Here is a 19,595-nt window from a genome sequence, read left to right on the forward strand (position 1 = left end):
TGTTATTAAAGAAATGGTGATGCAGCACAGTGGGGGAAAAATATACCCCTCGTCCTGTTATTTCAGAAAACAGTAAAGTTTCCCAGTTTCAAGGTCTGTTATGCTGCTATTTAATTTTGCAGCTGGGGTTTAAATGATTTCCCATTTTTTTTTGGAAACAGGATTCTAAAATGATCTTTAAAGATGTTTCCTATTATAGTATCAAATGGCAATACAAAAATTCAGAATCATTTAGATTTTTCAGTATAGTCTTAATACATAGTAACATAGTAAGTTAGGTTGAAAAAAGTCACATGTCCATCAAGTTCATCCGTGCTAGTTTATCCAGATGAAGGCAAAAAAAACCATCTGAATCCTCTCCAATTTCCGATGGGGTTTCTTCCTGACTCCTTCCTGACTCCAAAATGGCAATCGGACTAGTCCCTGGATCAACTTGTACTATGAGCTATCTTCCATAAGCAGGCCTGGACTGGGAATGTGCACGTTTGGGAAAATGCCAGAGGGGCCGCGCTACTTTTTTTGAAGTGTGCCGCTCTTGAACAGAGCAGCTGTGTCTTTCCCCCTCCCAGGCACCTCCCTCCTTGCGCTGCCTTGAAAGAAGGCAAGAAAAAAATATCGGCACTACAATAGGCAGCCTGCATGTGGGGCTGGATTACATCCAGATCTCATCTATGTGCTGCTGCTGCACGGAGCATGGGGTGGATGTCGGGGGTGGAGTCGGAGAAAGGAGCAGGAACTTTGCAAAAATCTCAGGGACATGCAGTCTTGCACAGACTTAAGCTCTCCATAGACGCGACGATTCTTCTTGCCGAACGACCGATTTCAGGGAAGTCCAACCAATCCTTCGAAATTATTGTGCGGTTATTGGGATTCGAACGATCGTACATCTTACGTTTTTCGGCCGACATCTGTCAGGAAATTGATCGGCCAGGTCAAAAAACCTTTGTTGGTCCCAGTGCAATCTATCTATGTTTGCAGGGCCAAGCAGGCAGCTCCCCTTTGTTTTCCTGGCAAATTGTTCTTTTTAGTTGATGGTCAATTCGTACGATCGTACTGAGATCGGATCTTTTAAAAATAACATCTATGGCCAGCTTTAGGGAACAAGGTAGCTGGGCAGGCTGCAAGAGAGGAGCACAGCACAGTAAGTCTGCTCTAATACGGCATAGGGCCCCTACAACTTGTCATAATAAACGCTGACACACTATTTGAAGTTTGGCTTGTGTTGGGTCCCCAGTTTTACAATTTCTATTTGCTATCAAAGATACTTGGAGAATTCATGTGATATTTTGATTGAAGACTTGTATACATTGTTATGAACTAAGGGAACCTGAAAGAGAAGTTGAACCAACTATGAAAGCTGGAAACATCTGTTCTAAAATAAAAGCATTTGGTGTTATTTTCTAGGTTTCTTATAGCTGTATTTTTCAAAGCATTGTTGTTCTTTTACTAGATTTCTATGCAAATTTCTATGCACCATTGAATTATATGGTTTATTATGACTAGCGTAGCAATGCTGGCCAAGCTGTAGCTCCACACAGCCAGAACTGAGTACACTTGTGGTATATGGATAATGTACCCCCTACTGTAAATGATAAGGATATTAGAAGTCGCTGAGGGGTTGTTCTGTGACTATATAAAGGCACAAGGCTGCAGGCTGAGTTATACAGGGAACTCTGAGTATCACTCATGTATTATAAGGGATAATGTACCCCCTACTGTAAATAAGGATATTAGAAGTCACTGAGGGGCTGTTCTGTGACCATATAAAGGTACAAGGCTGCAGGCTGAGTTATACAGGGAACTCTGAGTATCACTTGAATATCATAAGAAGTAATGTACCCCCTACTGTAATGGTAAACTAATGAATCCTTGTAATTTTAAATAAGATGTTCAGGGCTTATAATAAATGGCAAATCAACAAAATGGTTAATAAGGACACACTAGATTTGTGTGGTGCTAGTAAAGAATATTTTACTGTACTATAATGTAATAATAGTTAATGTAATAACTGTAATATTTTACATGAATTACAGTTGAGACAGGCAGTTCTATATGCACATAATTTTTGCAGTTTTACCCCCAATATATAAGTACAAAACCATTGTGTGTTTTGTATGTGGGCTGCTTTGATTTTTTTGGTCGGGTTGCTTTTTACTCCCAGTCCGGCCCTGTCCATAACCCTGTATTCCCTCACTTGCTAAAAAGCTATTCAACCCATTTGTTAAAGCTATATAATGTATCAACCAGTACGACTGATTCAGGGAGAGAATTCCACATCTTCACAGCTCTCACTGTAATAAAACCCTTCGGAATATTTAGCCTTTCTTCTAATTGGAATTGGGGCCCTCTTGTCAGCTGGAAGGACCAACTGGTAAATAAAGTATTAGAGAGGTTATTGTACAATCCCCTTATATACTTACATACAGTAGTTATCATATCCCCCTTAAGCGCCTCTACTCCAGCGTGAACAACCCCAACTTGGCCAGTATTTCTTCATAGCTGAGATTTTCTATTCCTTTTATCAGCTTGGTTGCCCTTCTCTGGACCCTCTCTAAATCAATAATAACCCATTTGAGTGCTGGAGACCAAAACTGTACTGCATATTCTAGATGGAACCTTACCAGTGCATTGTAAAGTGGATAACCCTCTCCTTCCATGAATATATGCCTCTTTTAATACAGCTCAAGACCTTATTTGCCCTTGATGCTGCTTATTCGCATTTCTTGCTACAGCCAAGTTTATTATCTACAAGGACTCCAAGGTCCTTTTCCCATTATGGATTTGCCTAGTGCAATCACATTAAGTGTATAAGTGGCTTGCATATTTTTACATCTCGGGTGCATGACTTTACATTTATCAACATTGAATTTCATCTGCCACTTGTTTGTGAAGTTTGTCAAGATCCTGCTGCAAGTTGGAATTCATTGGGCTGCATAGTTTTGTGTCATCTGCAAACACTGATAATTTACAATACCTTCCCCATAGTCATTAATGAACAAGTTAAAAATAAAGTGGGCTCTTAGAACCTGAGGGTGTATTCCATCTGACCCTGGTGCCTTGTACACATTGATTTTTAGTAAAGTTTTACGAACCATAACCGGAGTCAGCCACTGACTAGATCGAGCTGAACCAACAGTGCAGCTATGAGGTGCGTCTGGGTACTCTGACTCTTCTATTGTATACACTGAAGAAAAGAACGGATTGAGCACATTTGCTTTTTCTTTATCTGTTACAACCATACTGGTATCATTATTTAAAGGAGATACACTCTCAACTTGCATCTTTTTACTATTAATATACTTAAAAAAACTTTTTGGGTTTAGTCTTGGCCTCTGCTGCTATGCGCTCCTCATTTCCAATCATGCCTTCCGCATTGCTGTTTTAGCATGCCTTATAATATTTATATTCGTTAAATGCAGCTTTTGTCCCCTCAGACTTGTAGTGTTTAAATGCCTTTCTCTTCATTCCTATTAACTTCTATATTAATAATGCATTACATGAACTGTTTATGAACAAAACTATGTTTTCCATAAGCCACCTTTAAAATGTTAAGATGAGAAATGAGGAGGTACAGCATATTCATTTGCTGCTATAAGTGTATTCATATTTCCTATGGAATATGTATATATGTTTTTAACAGGGAGAGGTGGGGAGAACTTAAATCTTTATCTCTTCTGCCTACTAACTCCTGAGAGCTTTCCTTCAAAATCATATGAAAAGACACAAAGGTGCTGAGACTGCCAGCAGAGGAGCAAACAAAGCTTGGGAGCACAAAACTTAGTGATCTGGAGGGGGTATAGAGTGGAACTAAGGAAACTCTCCAGAACACAGGAAGATTTTGTACACTTTCAACAAAGGCCAAAGTGCTGAAACTTGACAGTTCAGAGGGCATGTCGCACTTCAACACTTCTCAAACAAGTTCCGTAGGGAAAAAGAACAGCACATTGAATGCCCATAATAGCCAAAAAATACCAAAGATGTGTTCAATCTTAAGGTCAGATCCAGCTCACATCACAGGACTACAGAATCCTCAAAAGAAATGGGAAAACTAATTAGGGCAACATTCCTGACCCAAAGTGAGCTTCACCCTGTGTATATCCATCCGCTGCTATAAAGCCTTTCAGTCCCTCTAAAGGAAAAAACAGAAGAAGCATGATCATTAAAAATCTATTTCATTGTGATTATATGAAGGTTTAGAAGTAAATTCGTTTAAAGTAGTTGTGAGTTTTAGTATGAAATATAGTGATATTCTGAGACAATTTGAAATTGGTTTTCATTATTTATTATTTGTGGTTTTTGAGTTATTTAGCTGTTTATTCAGCAGCTCTCCAGTTTGCCATTTCAGCAATGTGGTTGCTAGGGTACAAATTACTCAAGCAACCATGCATTAATATGAATAAGAGACTGGAATATGAATAGGTCAGGGCTTAAATAGAAAGACGAGTAATAAAAAAGTAGCAGTAACAATAACAATGTGTAGCCTTACAAAGCATTTGTATCTTAGATGGGGTCAATGGCCCCTTTTTGAAAGCTAGAAAGAGTCAGAGAGAAGGCAAATAATTAAAAAAAGAATACAAAAAAGTATTAAAAAAGAAAAATATAAGGCTGATTGAAAAGTTGTTTAGAATTAACCATTCTATAACATATGAACCATCCCTTTAAGATTATGAACACATAAATTTACATATGATCCACTGTGATATCAGGTCTTGTATACATATGCAAGAAAAAAAGGCCGGGGCACACGGAGCAAATTAAACCGGGGTCCTACCCCTGGTATGTTTATTGCGTCAAACCAGTTTCAAAACTTTCATCCAACTATTAAAAAATAAGGATATATGACTTGGTCCTGGCTTCCGGTGAGCATGTTGCTTGTCAGAGACCAGCACCACGGAAGTCTGAAGACCCATATAATGTATCCAAACATGGCAACCGCAAGCTGTGCTTTTTTTTTTTTTTTTTTGCTTGTTTTTTTGCTCAAGAGGCTTGGGAAGAGAAGCAGTTTCTGGGAGCTTAGTTAATGCAATTGGTGAGCAGGCACGAGGACCTGTGCAAAGGAACTACTACTTAGAATGGAGTGGGGAGGTATATTTTTCACTTGAGAGTGAGGTTTGCGGAGAAGTATCCAGAGAGATTGTTCAGTCAAGCACTTATTGAATTATTGGATTATTGATTAGGTAAGGAAAGAAAGCATCTACTATGAAGTTACTATTAAAGAAATCAGTGTGGCAATGATTATTCCATTTGTCCCAAAATGTACAGTTCTATTGCTCATTGAGGCTGAAGGGCAGGTTGTTCACATTAAAATTAACTTTTGGTACGATGTAGAGTGTAATACAGGTATGGGTCCTGTTATTCTGAATGATCGGGAACTAGGGTTTTCCGGATAACTTTCTGTAATTTGAATCTCCATACCTTAAAATTGAGTCTATGGGAGATGGCTTTCATGTAATTCTGAACATTCTGTATAATGGGTTTCTGGATAATGGATCCAATACCTGTATTCTGAAACAATTTTGTCTTTTTTATTATTTGTGGTTTCTGAATTATTTAGCTTTTTGTTCAGCTAAGTAGTGGGTTTGAATGAAAGACTGGAAGATGAATAGGACGCGGCCTAAATAGAAAGATAAATAATTAATAGAGATGCACCGAATCCACTATTTTAGGATTCGACCGAATCCCCAAATCCTTTGTGAAATATTTGGCTGAATCCCAAACCGAGTCCAAACCCTTATTTGCAGCACGCAATTTAAAAAAAATTTTTTCCCTTTTTGTGTGATGAAAAGTCACATGATTTTTTGAATTCGGATTGGGTTTGGCCATGCACTTCGATTCGGCCGAATCCTGCTGAAAATGGCAGGATCTTGGCCGAATCCCAAACCGATTCCTGGATTAGGTACATTCCTATTAATAATAGGTAAGAATAACAAAAAAATTGTAGCCTCATAGAGCAATGGTTTTTTGGATGGTGGGGTCAGCAACTCCCATTTGAAAGCTGGATCGAGTTCGAAGAAGAATACTGCAAGTAATTAAAAAAATATACAAAATAACAAAAATGAAGACCAATTAAAAAAAAAAAAAAAAAAAAAAAAATAATATATATATATATATATATTTTTTTTTAAAACGTGTTTATATTTAGAATTATTTACATAATAGTTATGTAATATTGGTTATTTACAGTAGGTTTCTGATCTGTTTTATCAACATTATGTATCAACATTATTAATAACAACAGTACTAACATTCCGCTCTTATGACAAATGACACCCTATAGAGGATTCTGTGGAATTAAAAATATTTTAAGAATTGGCCATTTTATAATATAAAGGTGATCTACCCCTTAAAGGAACAGTAACACCAAACAATAAAAGCATTGTAAAGTAATTAAAAATATAATGTACTTTTGTCATGCATTAGTAAGTTATGTGTTTGCTTTAGAAAGGCTACAATAGTTTATACAAATAAGCTGCTGTGTGGCTATGGGGGCAGCCATTAAAGCTGAAAACGAGAAAAGGCATAGGTTATTTAGCAGATGACGGCTAAGCATTGTAATAGAATACAATGGTATTCTGCACACTATGGGGCAAATTCACTAAGGCGCGAAGCACCGAACGCTAGCATTAATTCGCTAGCGTTTGGCATTTTCGCTACTGCGCAAATTCACTAACGAACGCTGGCGTAGTTTCGCTAGTGTTACTTCGCAACCTTACGCCAGGCGAATCTTCGCTAGCGACAAAACTACGCAAATTCACTAACTTGCGCAGTGTAGTGAACGCTACCTTTTACGCTAGACTTCCTTCGCCACCTCAGACCTGGCGAAGCGCAATAGAGTAGATAGGGATTGTTTCAAAAAAAGTCAAAATTTTTTGTAAGTCCCAAAAAACGCTGGCGTGTTTTCTACATGATGGCTGATAGGCTGAAAAAGATTGAAAAATTTTTGGGGCTCCCCTTCCTCCCCCCTACATTTCCTGACTCATGGCAACTTACCTAGACAGTGGGCACATGTGTAGGGCAAAATAAAATTTTTATTTGCAGATTTGAAGGTTTTCTAGGCATTTGTAGTGCAGATACGTGTTCCTCCATTGAAATTTGAATTTCGCGCCGTATGCAAATTAGCCTTCGCTAGCGCAACTTCGCTTTATATAGCGAAACAACGCTAGCGCAACTCCGCAACCTTACGCTACCCCTGTGCGCAACTTCGGATTTTAGTGATTTTGCGAAGCGCTGGCGAAACTACTCCTGGCGAAGTGTGGCGAAGTTGCGCCTGGCGCAACTTCGCATCTTAGTGAATTTGCCTCTATGCATCTGTTATCTGCTATGTAACCTGAACCTTGAATGTCTGCCTCTGTGGGCAGACATTCACCATGCTTATATAAACTGTAGTAGAGTTTCTGAAGCAAACACACCAGATGTACCAGTGCAGAGCAACAGTACATTATATTTTAATTACTTTAAAACATTTTCACTTTTGGGTGTTACTGTTCCTTTAAGCTTTAGCTGTTCTGTCTGGCCACCACCAAGACAAAACCAGGAGCAAGTGCTTTGGTTACACTTCATGATAATAGTGGTGGTGTACTACTGCTTATATGGTTTTTACTAGGGATGCACCAAATCCAGAATCCGGTTTGGGATTTGGCCTTTACCAGCAGGATTCAGCCATATCCAAGTGCCTGGCCAAACCGAATCTGAATCCAAATTTAGCATTTGGTTCGATATTTGGCCAAATAATTTTTTTTTTCAAACATTTCAATCGAAAAAGTGCTTAAGAGTAATCTGAACAATTTTACATTAATTTGTATAGGTGAGTCAATGCCTGGGACTGCTTGTGCAAAAGTGATCTTTTCTGTGCACATATTAAAAACTGTGTGCAGAGTACATTTTTTTTTACACAAAACACTTTATCTGCATCGCAATTTGCTGTGTGCTTAGAGGGAACATTGGGGTGGATATATGTATCTTTCAAGAAGCAGTGGCACATTTTAAGTGCTGACCCAGTGTTAGGTCCCAAATTTGAAAATAAATATATCCCTGAGGAATTGGCTGGCCCTTACTGTGACCCCCTCTTAACTGGGAATTCAGTGGGTACTGGAACATCAGAGGCAACTTTAAGTGTTATGGAAATAGCTTTGAATTTGTAGTTGTGCAGGGCCAAAGAGTTTAATGTTCCTAAAGTGAAGCTAATTATACATTGATTTATGTGGTGTTAATATGCAATTGCAAAAAATTTATCATAATGTAGAGGCTTAAAGGCTGAAGCTTACCAGTAGAAACATGGGGTCCACTAGTTCATGCTTTAGATCTACAGCTTGAGGAGGCAATCGATACCCCCCCCCCCCCCCAAAAAAAATTTACTGGCACTCACAGATCCCAGGAATGGGCATGAATAAAAGAAAAGAATCCTATTTTACAAAAACATCATGCAGGAGAATCAGGGACAGTTTGTAAAAATACAAGTGGGAACAAACGGTCCCTCATTTTCTGGCATTTAATAAAATTGTGTAGAAAAACCTTGCTATTTTGCTAACTCGAATTATCCTGGCAAAGGGTTGCAAGGAAACTGTTCTGACTTGGCTTTCACATAAGGGAATATACAGATGTTCTTCATCCGGATGTTCTATGTTTACTGTTGTCACTATAAGTGATGCATTCGTTTGTTTTGTGACCAACAATAATTATTGCATATTAATTAATATATCAACTTTAATAAGGCATGCTAGTTTATAGCTTGTAACAAAGAAACAAAGGTGGCAGAATATTTTATAAAGTTTTCTGATGATCTTTTCTTTTAGTGTCTAGACCCTGCAAGGGTTTCTCTAGGCAGTAGACTATATCTAGTCTTCTTAACATGAAATATGTAAAATGGATCAATAGTCTTAATACCGGTCTGATGGCCTCAACTCGGGTTTCCATGTATCTTTGAGTGATGCATATGTTCTTTCAAATGACTCTCTCCTCCCTCCCCTTTATTTTAATTGGTTTAAAATACTTAATTAGTATCACTCTTTGAGGTTTCGTTGCTGTAAAGGGGAAATATACTTGCAATTCAACATGAGTGCAATGAATAGGGATTGTGCTGAACATAGATGCAAGTACAATTCAGTGATTCCCCCCCCCCAACAGCCAGAGAGTATTTTCATCTGAAAGCTGCAAATAGGTTTCACCTATAGGTGGGTTCATCTATAATATACTAAAAGTGTCACGTACGGCTCCCTAAATTCAGAAGTGCTAGGCTCCCTGGTCACGGTTCAATCTTCTGCCTGTAGCAGCCGCCTTTGGTCTCGGGAGGAGCCCTCAGCTACTCAGATGTTGGCAGGTCTTAATTTGAGAGGAGCAAAGCAAGTATTCTGAACAAGCAAAGGGGCAAGTTTGTTTCCAAGGTTTTGGACAGAAGACAACAGTTAAAGGAGTAGACAAAAAGTGTGGTCAGGCAGGCCGGGTCGGTACATGCTTAGTTCAAGCAGGATGAGACAGGCAGTGGTTGATACAGGCGGAGTTCAAGCAAGGTCAGACAGGCCAGGGTCGGTACAGGCAGTGTTCAGAGAGTAGTCAGGCAGACAAGGGTCAATATCGGCAGAGCTCGGAATAGTCAGGCAGGCAAGGGTCAGGATTGGCAGAGTTCAGAATAGTCAGGCAGGCAAGGGTCAACATTGGCAGAGTTCAGAATAGTCAGGCAGGCAAGGGTCAGGTTTGGCAGAGTTCAGAATAGTGAGGCAGACATGGTTCAGGTTTGGCAGAGTTCAGAATAGTGAGGCAGACAAGGGTCAGGATTGGCAGAGTTCAGAATAGTCAGGCAGGCAAGGGTCAACATTGGCAGAGTTCAGAATAGTCAGGCAGGCAAGGGTCAGGTTTGGCAGAGTTCAGAATAGTGAGGCAGACATGAGTCGGGTTTGGTAGAGTTCAGAATAGTGAGGCAGACAAGGGTCAGGATTTGCAGAGTTCAGAATAGTCAGGCAGGCAAGGGTCAACATTGGCAGAGTTCAGAATAGTCAGGCAGGCAAGGGTCAGGTTTGGCAGAGTTCAGAATAGTCAGGCAGGCAAGGGTCAACATTGGCAGAGTTCAGAATAGTCAGGCAGGCAAGGGTCAGGTTTGGCAGAGTTCAGAATAGTCAGGCAGGCAAGGGTCAACATTGGCAGAGTTCAGAATAGTCAGGCAGGCAAGGGTCAGGTTTGGCAGAGTTCAGAATAGTGAGGCAGACATGAGTCGGGTTTGGCAGAGTTCAGAATAGTGAGGCAGACAAGGGTCAGGATTTGCAGAGTTCAGAATAGTCAGGCAGGCAAGGGTCAGGTTTGGCAGAGTTCAGAATAGTCAGGCAGGCAAGGGTCAGGTTTGGCAGAGTTCAGAATAGTGAGGCAGACAAGGGTCAGGATTTGCAGAGTTCAGAATAGTCAGGCAGGCAAGGGTCAACATTGGCAGAGTTCAGAATAGTCAGACAGGCAAGGGTCAGGTTTGGCAGAGTTCAGAATAGTCAGGCAGGCAAGGGTCAATATCAGCACAGTTCAGAATAGTCAGGCAGGCAAGGGTCAGAATTGGCAGCGTTCAGAATAGTCAGGAAGGCAAGGATCAAAACTGGATTTAAACAAGACAGAAATCACACCCAGATACTAACAAGTTAGAGCTAACAACGGCAATGAGTTTGGGCTCAAAGCCCCTTTAAATATACCCGGCGTGATGACGTCCGATCAATACGGACTGATAGTCGCGGAGTTTGATTAGAAAATACATCATTGTAGAACACAATTGTCCCAGCTTAAGGGAGAGTGGAAGGCCAGTATCATCTTGGACTGTACATATGCATAGTTTACATTTGTAAACAGATTCTAAATGAGAAAAATGGATAAAGGGCCTACAAGTATAGTAGGGATAGAAAGCTCTGTGTATAATGTTCATCATATTTTTCTGTTGTCCTTCGGTTCTCTTTTAAGCCATTTTTTTACAATTTGCTTAAAATGGCACTACCATGAGCACTTGGCTGTAATCATTGAGCTCAAAGATCCCACCAAAAATGTAGAAGAATAAGAGTGCCAATAATATAGGCAGTTAAAGAACTATTACACTGCCAGTTTTCCACTGTTAATTTTCCAGGAAAGTGCAGCATTCAAATATCATTGGCTTTAGGGTAGGGCAAAGTGAGCATTTGTCTTGGGCCATAAGTATCACAGTGGACCTTATGGGTGTGTTGATAAATGAACATATATGCACAAAGGGCATATTCTATATTAGATATATATTATATATATTCAAGTTTTCTAGTAGATATTTTGGTCAAAATTCACATTTTCAGGTTAAAAAAGAAAACTCAAATGTTTCGAGATTTTTGAGACCTTGGAAATAGCTTGAATCTGAAAATACACCATTTGAAACCTGTTGAGGGTCCCGTAGAAATCAATAGTAGAGGTCCCTTGAACCATTGAAGATGTTAATAGCCTTCATGATGTTCGAGTTTATTTCAGAGGGTTTCGCTCAAAAGCTGTAATGATTCGAGCGTTTCCATTTTTTTCCTGAAAAGTTGATCAATTTGAGTTTTCGGGTTTTTCAAACTCGCAGAATCACGTTTTTTCTTAAATAAGATACCATTCGAGTTCATTCGAGGTATAAACAAATCTCTAACTTTCAATCTTTTATAAATAACCCCCGTAATGTATACATCAGGAATGTCCAGTCTTCGACTATTGAGCTGTGTAAATGTGGCATCCCACAAAAATTGTAGAAAGCTTCACTGGATAAATATTCCTCAGCTATGTATTTGGGTTCCCAGCTTTTTTGCAGTGCCCGTCGTCCCCACATCTTTAATTTCGGCCCTGTTATAAAGAGTTAAGCGGCTCCCTGGGAAAGAATGCCACTGCAGGCCTGAAAAGAGCTTTTCTGCTTGTTAAAACAATAGCACAAAGGTCAGGCTTGCAATGTGCACTACTGGCTAATTTGCAATTCAATCTCCCAGTTCATTTTATGTCACAATTTAAGACAAGAAAAAGATATTTAATTTACTGTGTAATTTAATCAGCTAATTTGTTTGGGGACTATAATTAAAATCCATTTAAGGCTTTTGAGGATGACACATAATTGATTGTTTATGTTTCAAATAATACGGATGACAAATAATTGATTGTTTATGTTTCATTCAAGACCTGTTTAAAGATTTGATGCTCAAAAAAAAGTTTTAGTTTTGAAAGTGTGTCATTGAAGAGTCTGTCTGTCTTAAGGGTAGGGACACACTGGGCGATTTGGGGAGTTTTAGTCGCCTGGCGACTAATCGCCGCGACTTTTCTCCCCGAATGCCTCCCCTCGCTCTGCGCCTGGCTAAAATGAAAAATCGCCTGCGCTAATCACACGCGGCGATTCGTTTTCCGAAGTCGGCCGAAGTTTCCTCGTGAGGCAACTTCGGGCGATTTCGGAAAACGAATCGCCGCGTGTGATTAGCGCAGGCGATTTTTCATTTTAGCCAGGCGCAGAGCGAGGGGAGGCATTCGGGGAGAAAAGTCGCGGCGATTAGTCGCCAGGCGACTAAAACTCCCCAAATCGCCCAGTGTGTCCCTACCCTAAAGGTCTGGATTCCAGCATGTGTAATTTTAATGTTAAAAAATAATACTGAATTCAAGGGCTGAAGTATTTAACACACTGTTTATTTTGCCTAAAAGCCCCCCTAATATTCACTTACTTTTGATAAGTTCCACCACCCAAGTCCTCCTACTTTTACATTTGTTGGTGGTGGTTCATGTGGGGTGTACTGCCTGACAATTAAAGATACAAGTTTGGGACCTATGATCCAGAACGCTCTTACCAGATAAGGGGTTTTCTGTAATTTGCATCACTATAATTTACCAAAAAATAATATAAGCATTTATTAAACTCAATAGGATTGCTTTGTCTGCAATTAATTGCATATAATTATATCTTGGCTGGGATCAAATAAAATGTATTTTGTATATTGTTTTATTATTACAGAGCAAAAGGAAATACAGTAATGTAAAAAAATATATAATTATGGATCCTGAGATGGCCTTCCCGTAATTTGAGCTTTCTGGGTAACAGGTTTCTATATAAAAGATCCCATACCTATACTAGTTTGCATGAGCATTGAAGTATCCTGTGCCCTGTTACAGCACATTTAGGGTCAGGCCACACAGGGCGTTTTGGGGAGATTTGGTGCTCGCAGGCTAAAATGAAAAAACGCCGGCGCTAATCACACGCGGCAGTTCGTTTTCCGAAGTTGCGGAAACTTCGGGCGACTTCGGAAAATGAATCACCGCATGTGATTAGTGCCAGCGTTTTTTTTTTTCATTTTAGCCGGCGCAGAGTCAGGGAAGGTGTTTGGGGAGATTGGTCGCTGCAAAAACAAGGCGATTAGTCGCCAGGCAACCAAATCTCCCCAAAACGCCCTGTGTGGCCTGACCCTGAGAGGGGGAGGGCACTATTGAAGTTCAGTTCTACAATACCAGGAGAAAACCTGGCATGACCTGATCAGTGTGTCTGTGGGCAAGATTAAAGGGTATACATCTACTGTATAGGCACATTAACACGAGCGTAAGAAATGGCACATGTGTTGAAAATGCATTCTTCCTATTTGCATCCATATTTTCCACATTTTTTCTATTAAAGCACTACCTATATTGTCACATTCTTTAAAAATAGGGTTCTGTATAAACAACCCCTCTTACTCCCTGTGGACTGGTAATATGAACTGTCTTCTCTTGCAGTTGCTTACAAGATTAAGGAAGCAGGAAAATTAAAGTGTTCTCAACTTCAGTCTTTGTCCTGTTTAGTGCAAAAAAAAATAACCAAAAGTTTGTCCAACACAAGAACTAGTCTTTGAACTTGTGTTGAACAAGGACAAAATTGTCCTGTTAAGAGGAGTGTAGCAGTTACACTGTGGATGTTTTAAGTGCTGTGCTATAGTTAAAAAAAAAAAAATCCTGAATCTTTGGACACTTCAGTGCATTACTATTGCCAAACTGTTTTCATTATATATATGCCACAGAGATGGCTGCATGCTCTAATAAAGAACTGTTTATTTTGTTCAGCTTTTCAGTTCCACCCATGTATGAAATATATAGACACAGTACATGCCAAAAAGTGGCAAGTGGGAGTATCATTTTATTGTAATGGGTCATATTGTGACACTGTGTTCCATTTTGTATCGTTACATGCCTTGCATTATTATGCTAATTGGATACACTCCAGCAATTAACACCCTGGTAGCTCATTAGCATGACTAATGTACACACGTCTTATTTGCCTTTTTTATGCATTATATCAGCTGCTTAAGATTCCATTCAACTTTCATAATCAACTTTACAAAAAAAAAATTCAAACAATGGCCATATTTATATGAATGTTTCTGGCAGACAAATTGTCCATTTATACTATTCAGAAAAGCAGAGTGAAAGAAGTATAATGGGCAGCGCTTCATCTGCAGAAACTCCTGAATGTCGAGAAGATCAAATGCATAATCTAACAGTTATCCTTGGATTTAACATAGATTCATTTTATTGTTGCAGACATTATAAGTGCATAATTAAAAAATAGGCCACCATCAGGATTTTTTCCCCCACTTTGCACGCTGAGTCGTCGCTGTGTAACTTGCGCACAGTGACCTATAGCATGTCCAAGAAGAGCAGTTGGGTGGAGGAATGTAGGCATGTGCTAGAGTCCTGTAGCGGGTCAGGTACCCGCGGGTTACCCGCAAAAACCTGTGGTACCTTGAGGGGAGAAGTTCTGGGTGCGGGTAAAGACGCGGGTCATCGGTTCTGCGGGTTTGCGGGCCGGGGGTCTTCGCAATAGCGATATTTACTCCTTTTTTCTTGTCACGGCTTCTTCCAATGACGTCACTTGCGGTTTACAATGACAGCACTTCCCGTTTTACGCCTTTTCCCCCCTGATCACGTCTACTTCCGATGATGTCACTTCCGGTTTACAATGACAGCACTTCCTGATTCTTGATGGGTTGCGGATAAGGTACTTATCCGCAAATTAGGGTCGGGTAGCGGATCCAAGCGGGTAAGAATGTGGGTTGTGGGTCCGGGTTGCGGGTACAGGTCGAGTACTGGTCCCAAAAAATGGACGCGCGCAGGACTCTAGCATGTGCTGAATATGCCTTAAATTGCAAACATGCTCAGTCAAGAAATCTTCTGGTAAATAGTTTTACAGGACTGCTATTGGAAATCTTGACTTGTCCCTCTATCACCCCTATAACAAGCTCAACTGGTCATTTGAAAGCAACACCAGGCCCCAAATATTGCATTGTCTACCTAAGTGTTAGAGTCCCAGATATTGCTGCATAATTTTTTTTTTTTAGAATATTTCTGCCATGCCTGAAATTCCCTGGGCTCCCTGCAGCTGCCTTTGCGGTCCTCCTGATAGCAGCCCTGTTTTACAGGCACAGGACCTAGTAGAAAATGGTTTAAACATAAAATAAACCCAATAGACTGGTTTTGCCGCAAATGAGGATTAATTATATCTTAGTTAGGATCAAGTACAATGTACTGTTTTATTGTTATATAGAAAAAGAAAATAATATTTTAATTATAATTTTAATTTAAATAATTTAATGATTGTGGGACATGGCCTTTTCTTGTAATTTGGAGCTTTCTGAATAATGGGTTACCGGAAAACAGATCCCATACCTGTATAAAAGTTTACTTTCCTGTACCTAACTTGGATAGTTAAGGCCAATGACTTGGTTAGACATAAAATGTTTCAGTCCTGCATCAGAGAGAACATGTTTCACGTTGTCCGTATTTCATTTATTTATGTATTACTTTGTAGCCTTAAGAATATCCAAGATCCTGTATAAATTTCCCTTTGGATTATAAACCAGTGGGACAAAGACAATGGTAATGTTAGCAGTCATGAGAATTGTGAATGAACCTTTTTGAATGGAAGAATTATAGCCAAGGAAACCAGTTACGCTCATGCCCACCCTGTATTCTGTTCTATTCAGGAGTCTGCCTGCTGGAAGTGGTTGATTTTAATCTGCAGAACTATTGTCACTGGAATAAAGCACTAAATTTCAAGCTGTCATTTTAGCGTACAATCAAAGGAACATAATGTTCAAATACATTTCAAAACAATGCAAATAAACAGGTTGCAAATGTGAGTGTTTTACAAGCATACTTTCAAGTTGCTTAATTCCTTAAATTGATGGAGAAGCTGAAAGACCCATTCGTAGCCCATTCAGTGATGGAGAAGCTATTGGACTAGTCACTAATGCATTCAGTGTTGGAGAAATTAATGGACTAGTCATTGGACAACACGGTGATGGAGAAACTAATGGACTAGTCACTTTTCTAATCGGTGTTGGAGTAGCTTATAGCTAATACAGGTATGGGACCTATTATGCTCGGGATCTGGGTCTTTCCGGAATAACAGATCTTTCTGTAATTTGGCTCTTCATACCTTAAATCTAATTGAAAACCATAAATAAACCCAAATGGTCTGGTTCTGTTTTCAGTAAGGATTAATTATGTATAAGTTTGTATCAAGGTACTGTTTTGTTATTATAGAGAAAAAGGAAATCCTTTAAAAAAAATATGGATTATTTGGATAAAATGGAGTCTATGGGAGATGGCCATTCCATAATTCGGAACTTTCTGGATAATGGGTTTCCGGATAACGGATCCCATACCAGTACTCTAAACACCAAAATATCTATAAAGGCCCTTATTCCAGCAAGGTCAAAGGGAGTGTCACAAATGGTTATTTTCTTAGCGAGGGACAGGGTGTAAAGTGCAAAAAAAGTACAGCCATGTTTTTTTATGACCTGCACCAAGCACCCATAGGCACAGAACTTTGAACTCCATTTGGGAGTGCAAGGACAGCGTTTTGGCAGCATTGTATTCATGAGCGCACGGCCCGGATGTTTATGTCCTGGCTTGTACTATTTACAGAGCAGGTATGAAATTTGCAATGGTTCGGGTAAGGTACAGACTTTTTTACCAGAGACACAGAATATGGAACAGATTGTCAAGATTATTAGTGAAGCTTGGTTAAAACTACATGACTTTATATTTTTAATATATACTGGATATGATATGGAATTTCAAAATTGTCTTTTCTTGAATAAAATGGTTGCTACTCTAGGAAGATATTGGTACATTTTTAAACAAAATGGGCAGACATTTTAATTTATTGAGACCCAGTACTGTAACAAGGTAACGCTATCCTACCTTCCAACTATCCAGTTTTGAGCAGGACAGTCCCGATTTTGACAGCTCAACCCGCAGTCCTGGGTTTATTACTTAATGTCCCAACTATCGCTTTGATCTCCTGCACTGAACAGCTAGAAAAAGATAAAAAGTTTTTAACTTAATTGGCTTTTGGCAGAGAGCCCAGAATTGATACTTAGATACTTTTGTAACAATTTAAGATATGCAAGTCTCTTGGGGAAACTGATTTGCAGGACAATTCACCTTCATTAGCAAAACTGTAATAACATAAAAACCATAGAAATGTGTTCAAACTTTAATAACCTGCCAAATGTTGTAAAATGGACATGGTAATTAGAGGGCAAATAATCTTGCCACACTCCACGCACCAAATCTTTTTGTCCCTCTTTCTATTTCCAAAATGTTGGAAGGTATGGCTGGTGATAGCAGAGAGGCCTGATTTTCTTTGCAAAACTCAATGCCCATCTTGAATTTCTGGTTTCTATGGTAATATGATCACTTATTTTTTAACTCAAACTTTCTTTAGAATAGTTGCATAACTTTGCATATAGTAATATTTTACAGGACATATTGGACTTAATGCACATTTTTTTCCATCTTTTTAACTATTTTAAGCTGGGCACACAATAAGAAAAGTAGTAATTTTACTCTTTGGCTGTAGTTGTGTCGACACATTGGAATTGAAGCTGTTCAAACAGAAAATTTGGCCTTTATATGCATGTATCTTTTTGATGCCTGTGGGAACCATTGTTGCCAACCCTCCACCCCTGCCCATTTGCTTCAGTGAATTTTGATTTCCACTTCTAAAACCAAATCACACTAGAGTCTTGGGAAGGATAAACATATATCCAGGAACCTGCACAGTGTCCTTTGTAACATTTGTCAGGGATATGCATAAACGATTTTCATAGCAAACCTATTGAAACATTTCATAGCATACTGTATTTGCAGTTCCAAATGTGCAGATGATAGAGTTCCAAAAAGTAAGTCAATTGAGGCTTCTGTTACCTGTACATTATTCTTCAAAACTGGTTGGTCTGATTGTTCTTTAAAGGGATACTGTCGTGGAAAAAAGGTTTTTCCAAAACACATCAGTTAATAGTGCTACTCCAGCAGAACTCTGCACTGAAACCCATTTCTCAACAGAGCAAACAGATTTTTTTTATATTCCATTTTGAAATCTGACCTGGGGCTAGAGATTTTGTCAGTTTCCCAGCTGCCCCAGTCATGTGACTTGTTCCTGCACTTTAGGATGGAATTACTTTCTGGCAGGCTGTTATTTCTCCTACTTAATGTTACTGAATCAGTCTCAGTGGGATTTGGCTTTTACTATTTAAGCTCCCCATAGACGCGACGATTCTTCTTGCCGAACGACCGATTTTAGGGAAGTCCGACCAATCCTTCAAAATTATTGTGCGGTTAGTGGGATTCGAACAATCGTACATCTTACGATTTTTCGGCCGACATCTTCAGGAAATTGATCGGCCAGGTCAAAAAATCTTTGTCGGTCCCAGTGCAATCTATCTATGTTTGCAGGGCCAAGCAGGCAGCTCCCCTTTGTTTTCCTGGCAAATTGGACTTTTTAGTTGATGGTAAATTCGTACGATCGTTCCGAGAAAATCGTGGTCTCACGATGAGGATCTGATCTTTTAAAAATCTCAACATCTATGGCCAGCTTAAGTGCTGTTCTTAGATCTACCAGGCAGCTGTTATCTTGTGTTAGGGAGCTGCTATCTTGTTACCTTCCCATTGTTCTGTTGTTAGGCTGCTGGGAGGCGGGAGGGAGGGGTTGATATCACTCCAACTTGAGGTACAGCAGTCACATGACTGGGGGCAGCTGGGAAACTGACAATATGTCTAGCCCCATGTCAGATTTCAAAATTGAATATAACAAAATCTGTTGGCTCTTTTGAAAAATGGATTTCAGTGCAGAATTCTGCTGGAGCAGCACTATTAACGGATGCGTTTTGAAAAAAACAAGTTTTGCCATGACAGTATCCCTTTAACAATTGAATCCAAAATGCCATTCTCTAGGAATATCTATGGTATAAGCAATAGTAGCAATTAATAAATTAAAAACAAGTCTCAAGTCCACACCACTGTCGTGATTATCCAAGTAGAATACACTCTCTGTCTACATTCCTATGTGTATTATTTATATATTTGATTTTTTTTTTTGTCTTCCAGATAATTTCTCTGAGAAGCTGGGGACCGGAAGCCAGAATGAAACCTCATCCAACCTTAATAGCAAAAAAGTCAAAAAGGGTAATGTGGTACCCCACCCAGACCTTTGGGTATCTTTATTTCCTTTTTTTATAATCTGCCAAATAATTAAATGTTATGTGTGTTTTTCGGTTAACATACATCTTGAAACACAACATTCTGTTCATTATAATAATCTATGTTTATTTCTCACTGTTTTAGTTGGG

At 39.4% G+C, this 19,595-nt stretch overlaps 1 protein-coding gene across 1 annotated transcript in view; it reads left to right on the forward strand.

Moving 5' to 3' along the window:
- The window catches only part of tll2.L (tolloid like 2 L homeolog), a 102,910-nt gene that overhangs the window by 42,235 nt on the left and 41,080 nt on the right, over positions 1-19,595 (forward strand). The window contains 1 exon segment of the mRNA NM_001090908.1: positions 19,354-19,431. Coding sequence (NP_001084377.1) covers positions 19,354-19,431 — 78 coding nt within the window.

Source organism: Xenopus laevis, chromosome 7L (assembly GCF_017654675.1).
Source record: "Xenopus laevis strain J_2021 chromosome 7L, Xenopus_laevis_v10.1, whole genome shotgun sequence".
NCBI lineage: Eukaryota > Metazoa > Chordata > Amphibia > Anura > Pipidae > Xenopus > Xenopus laevis.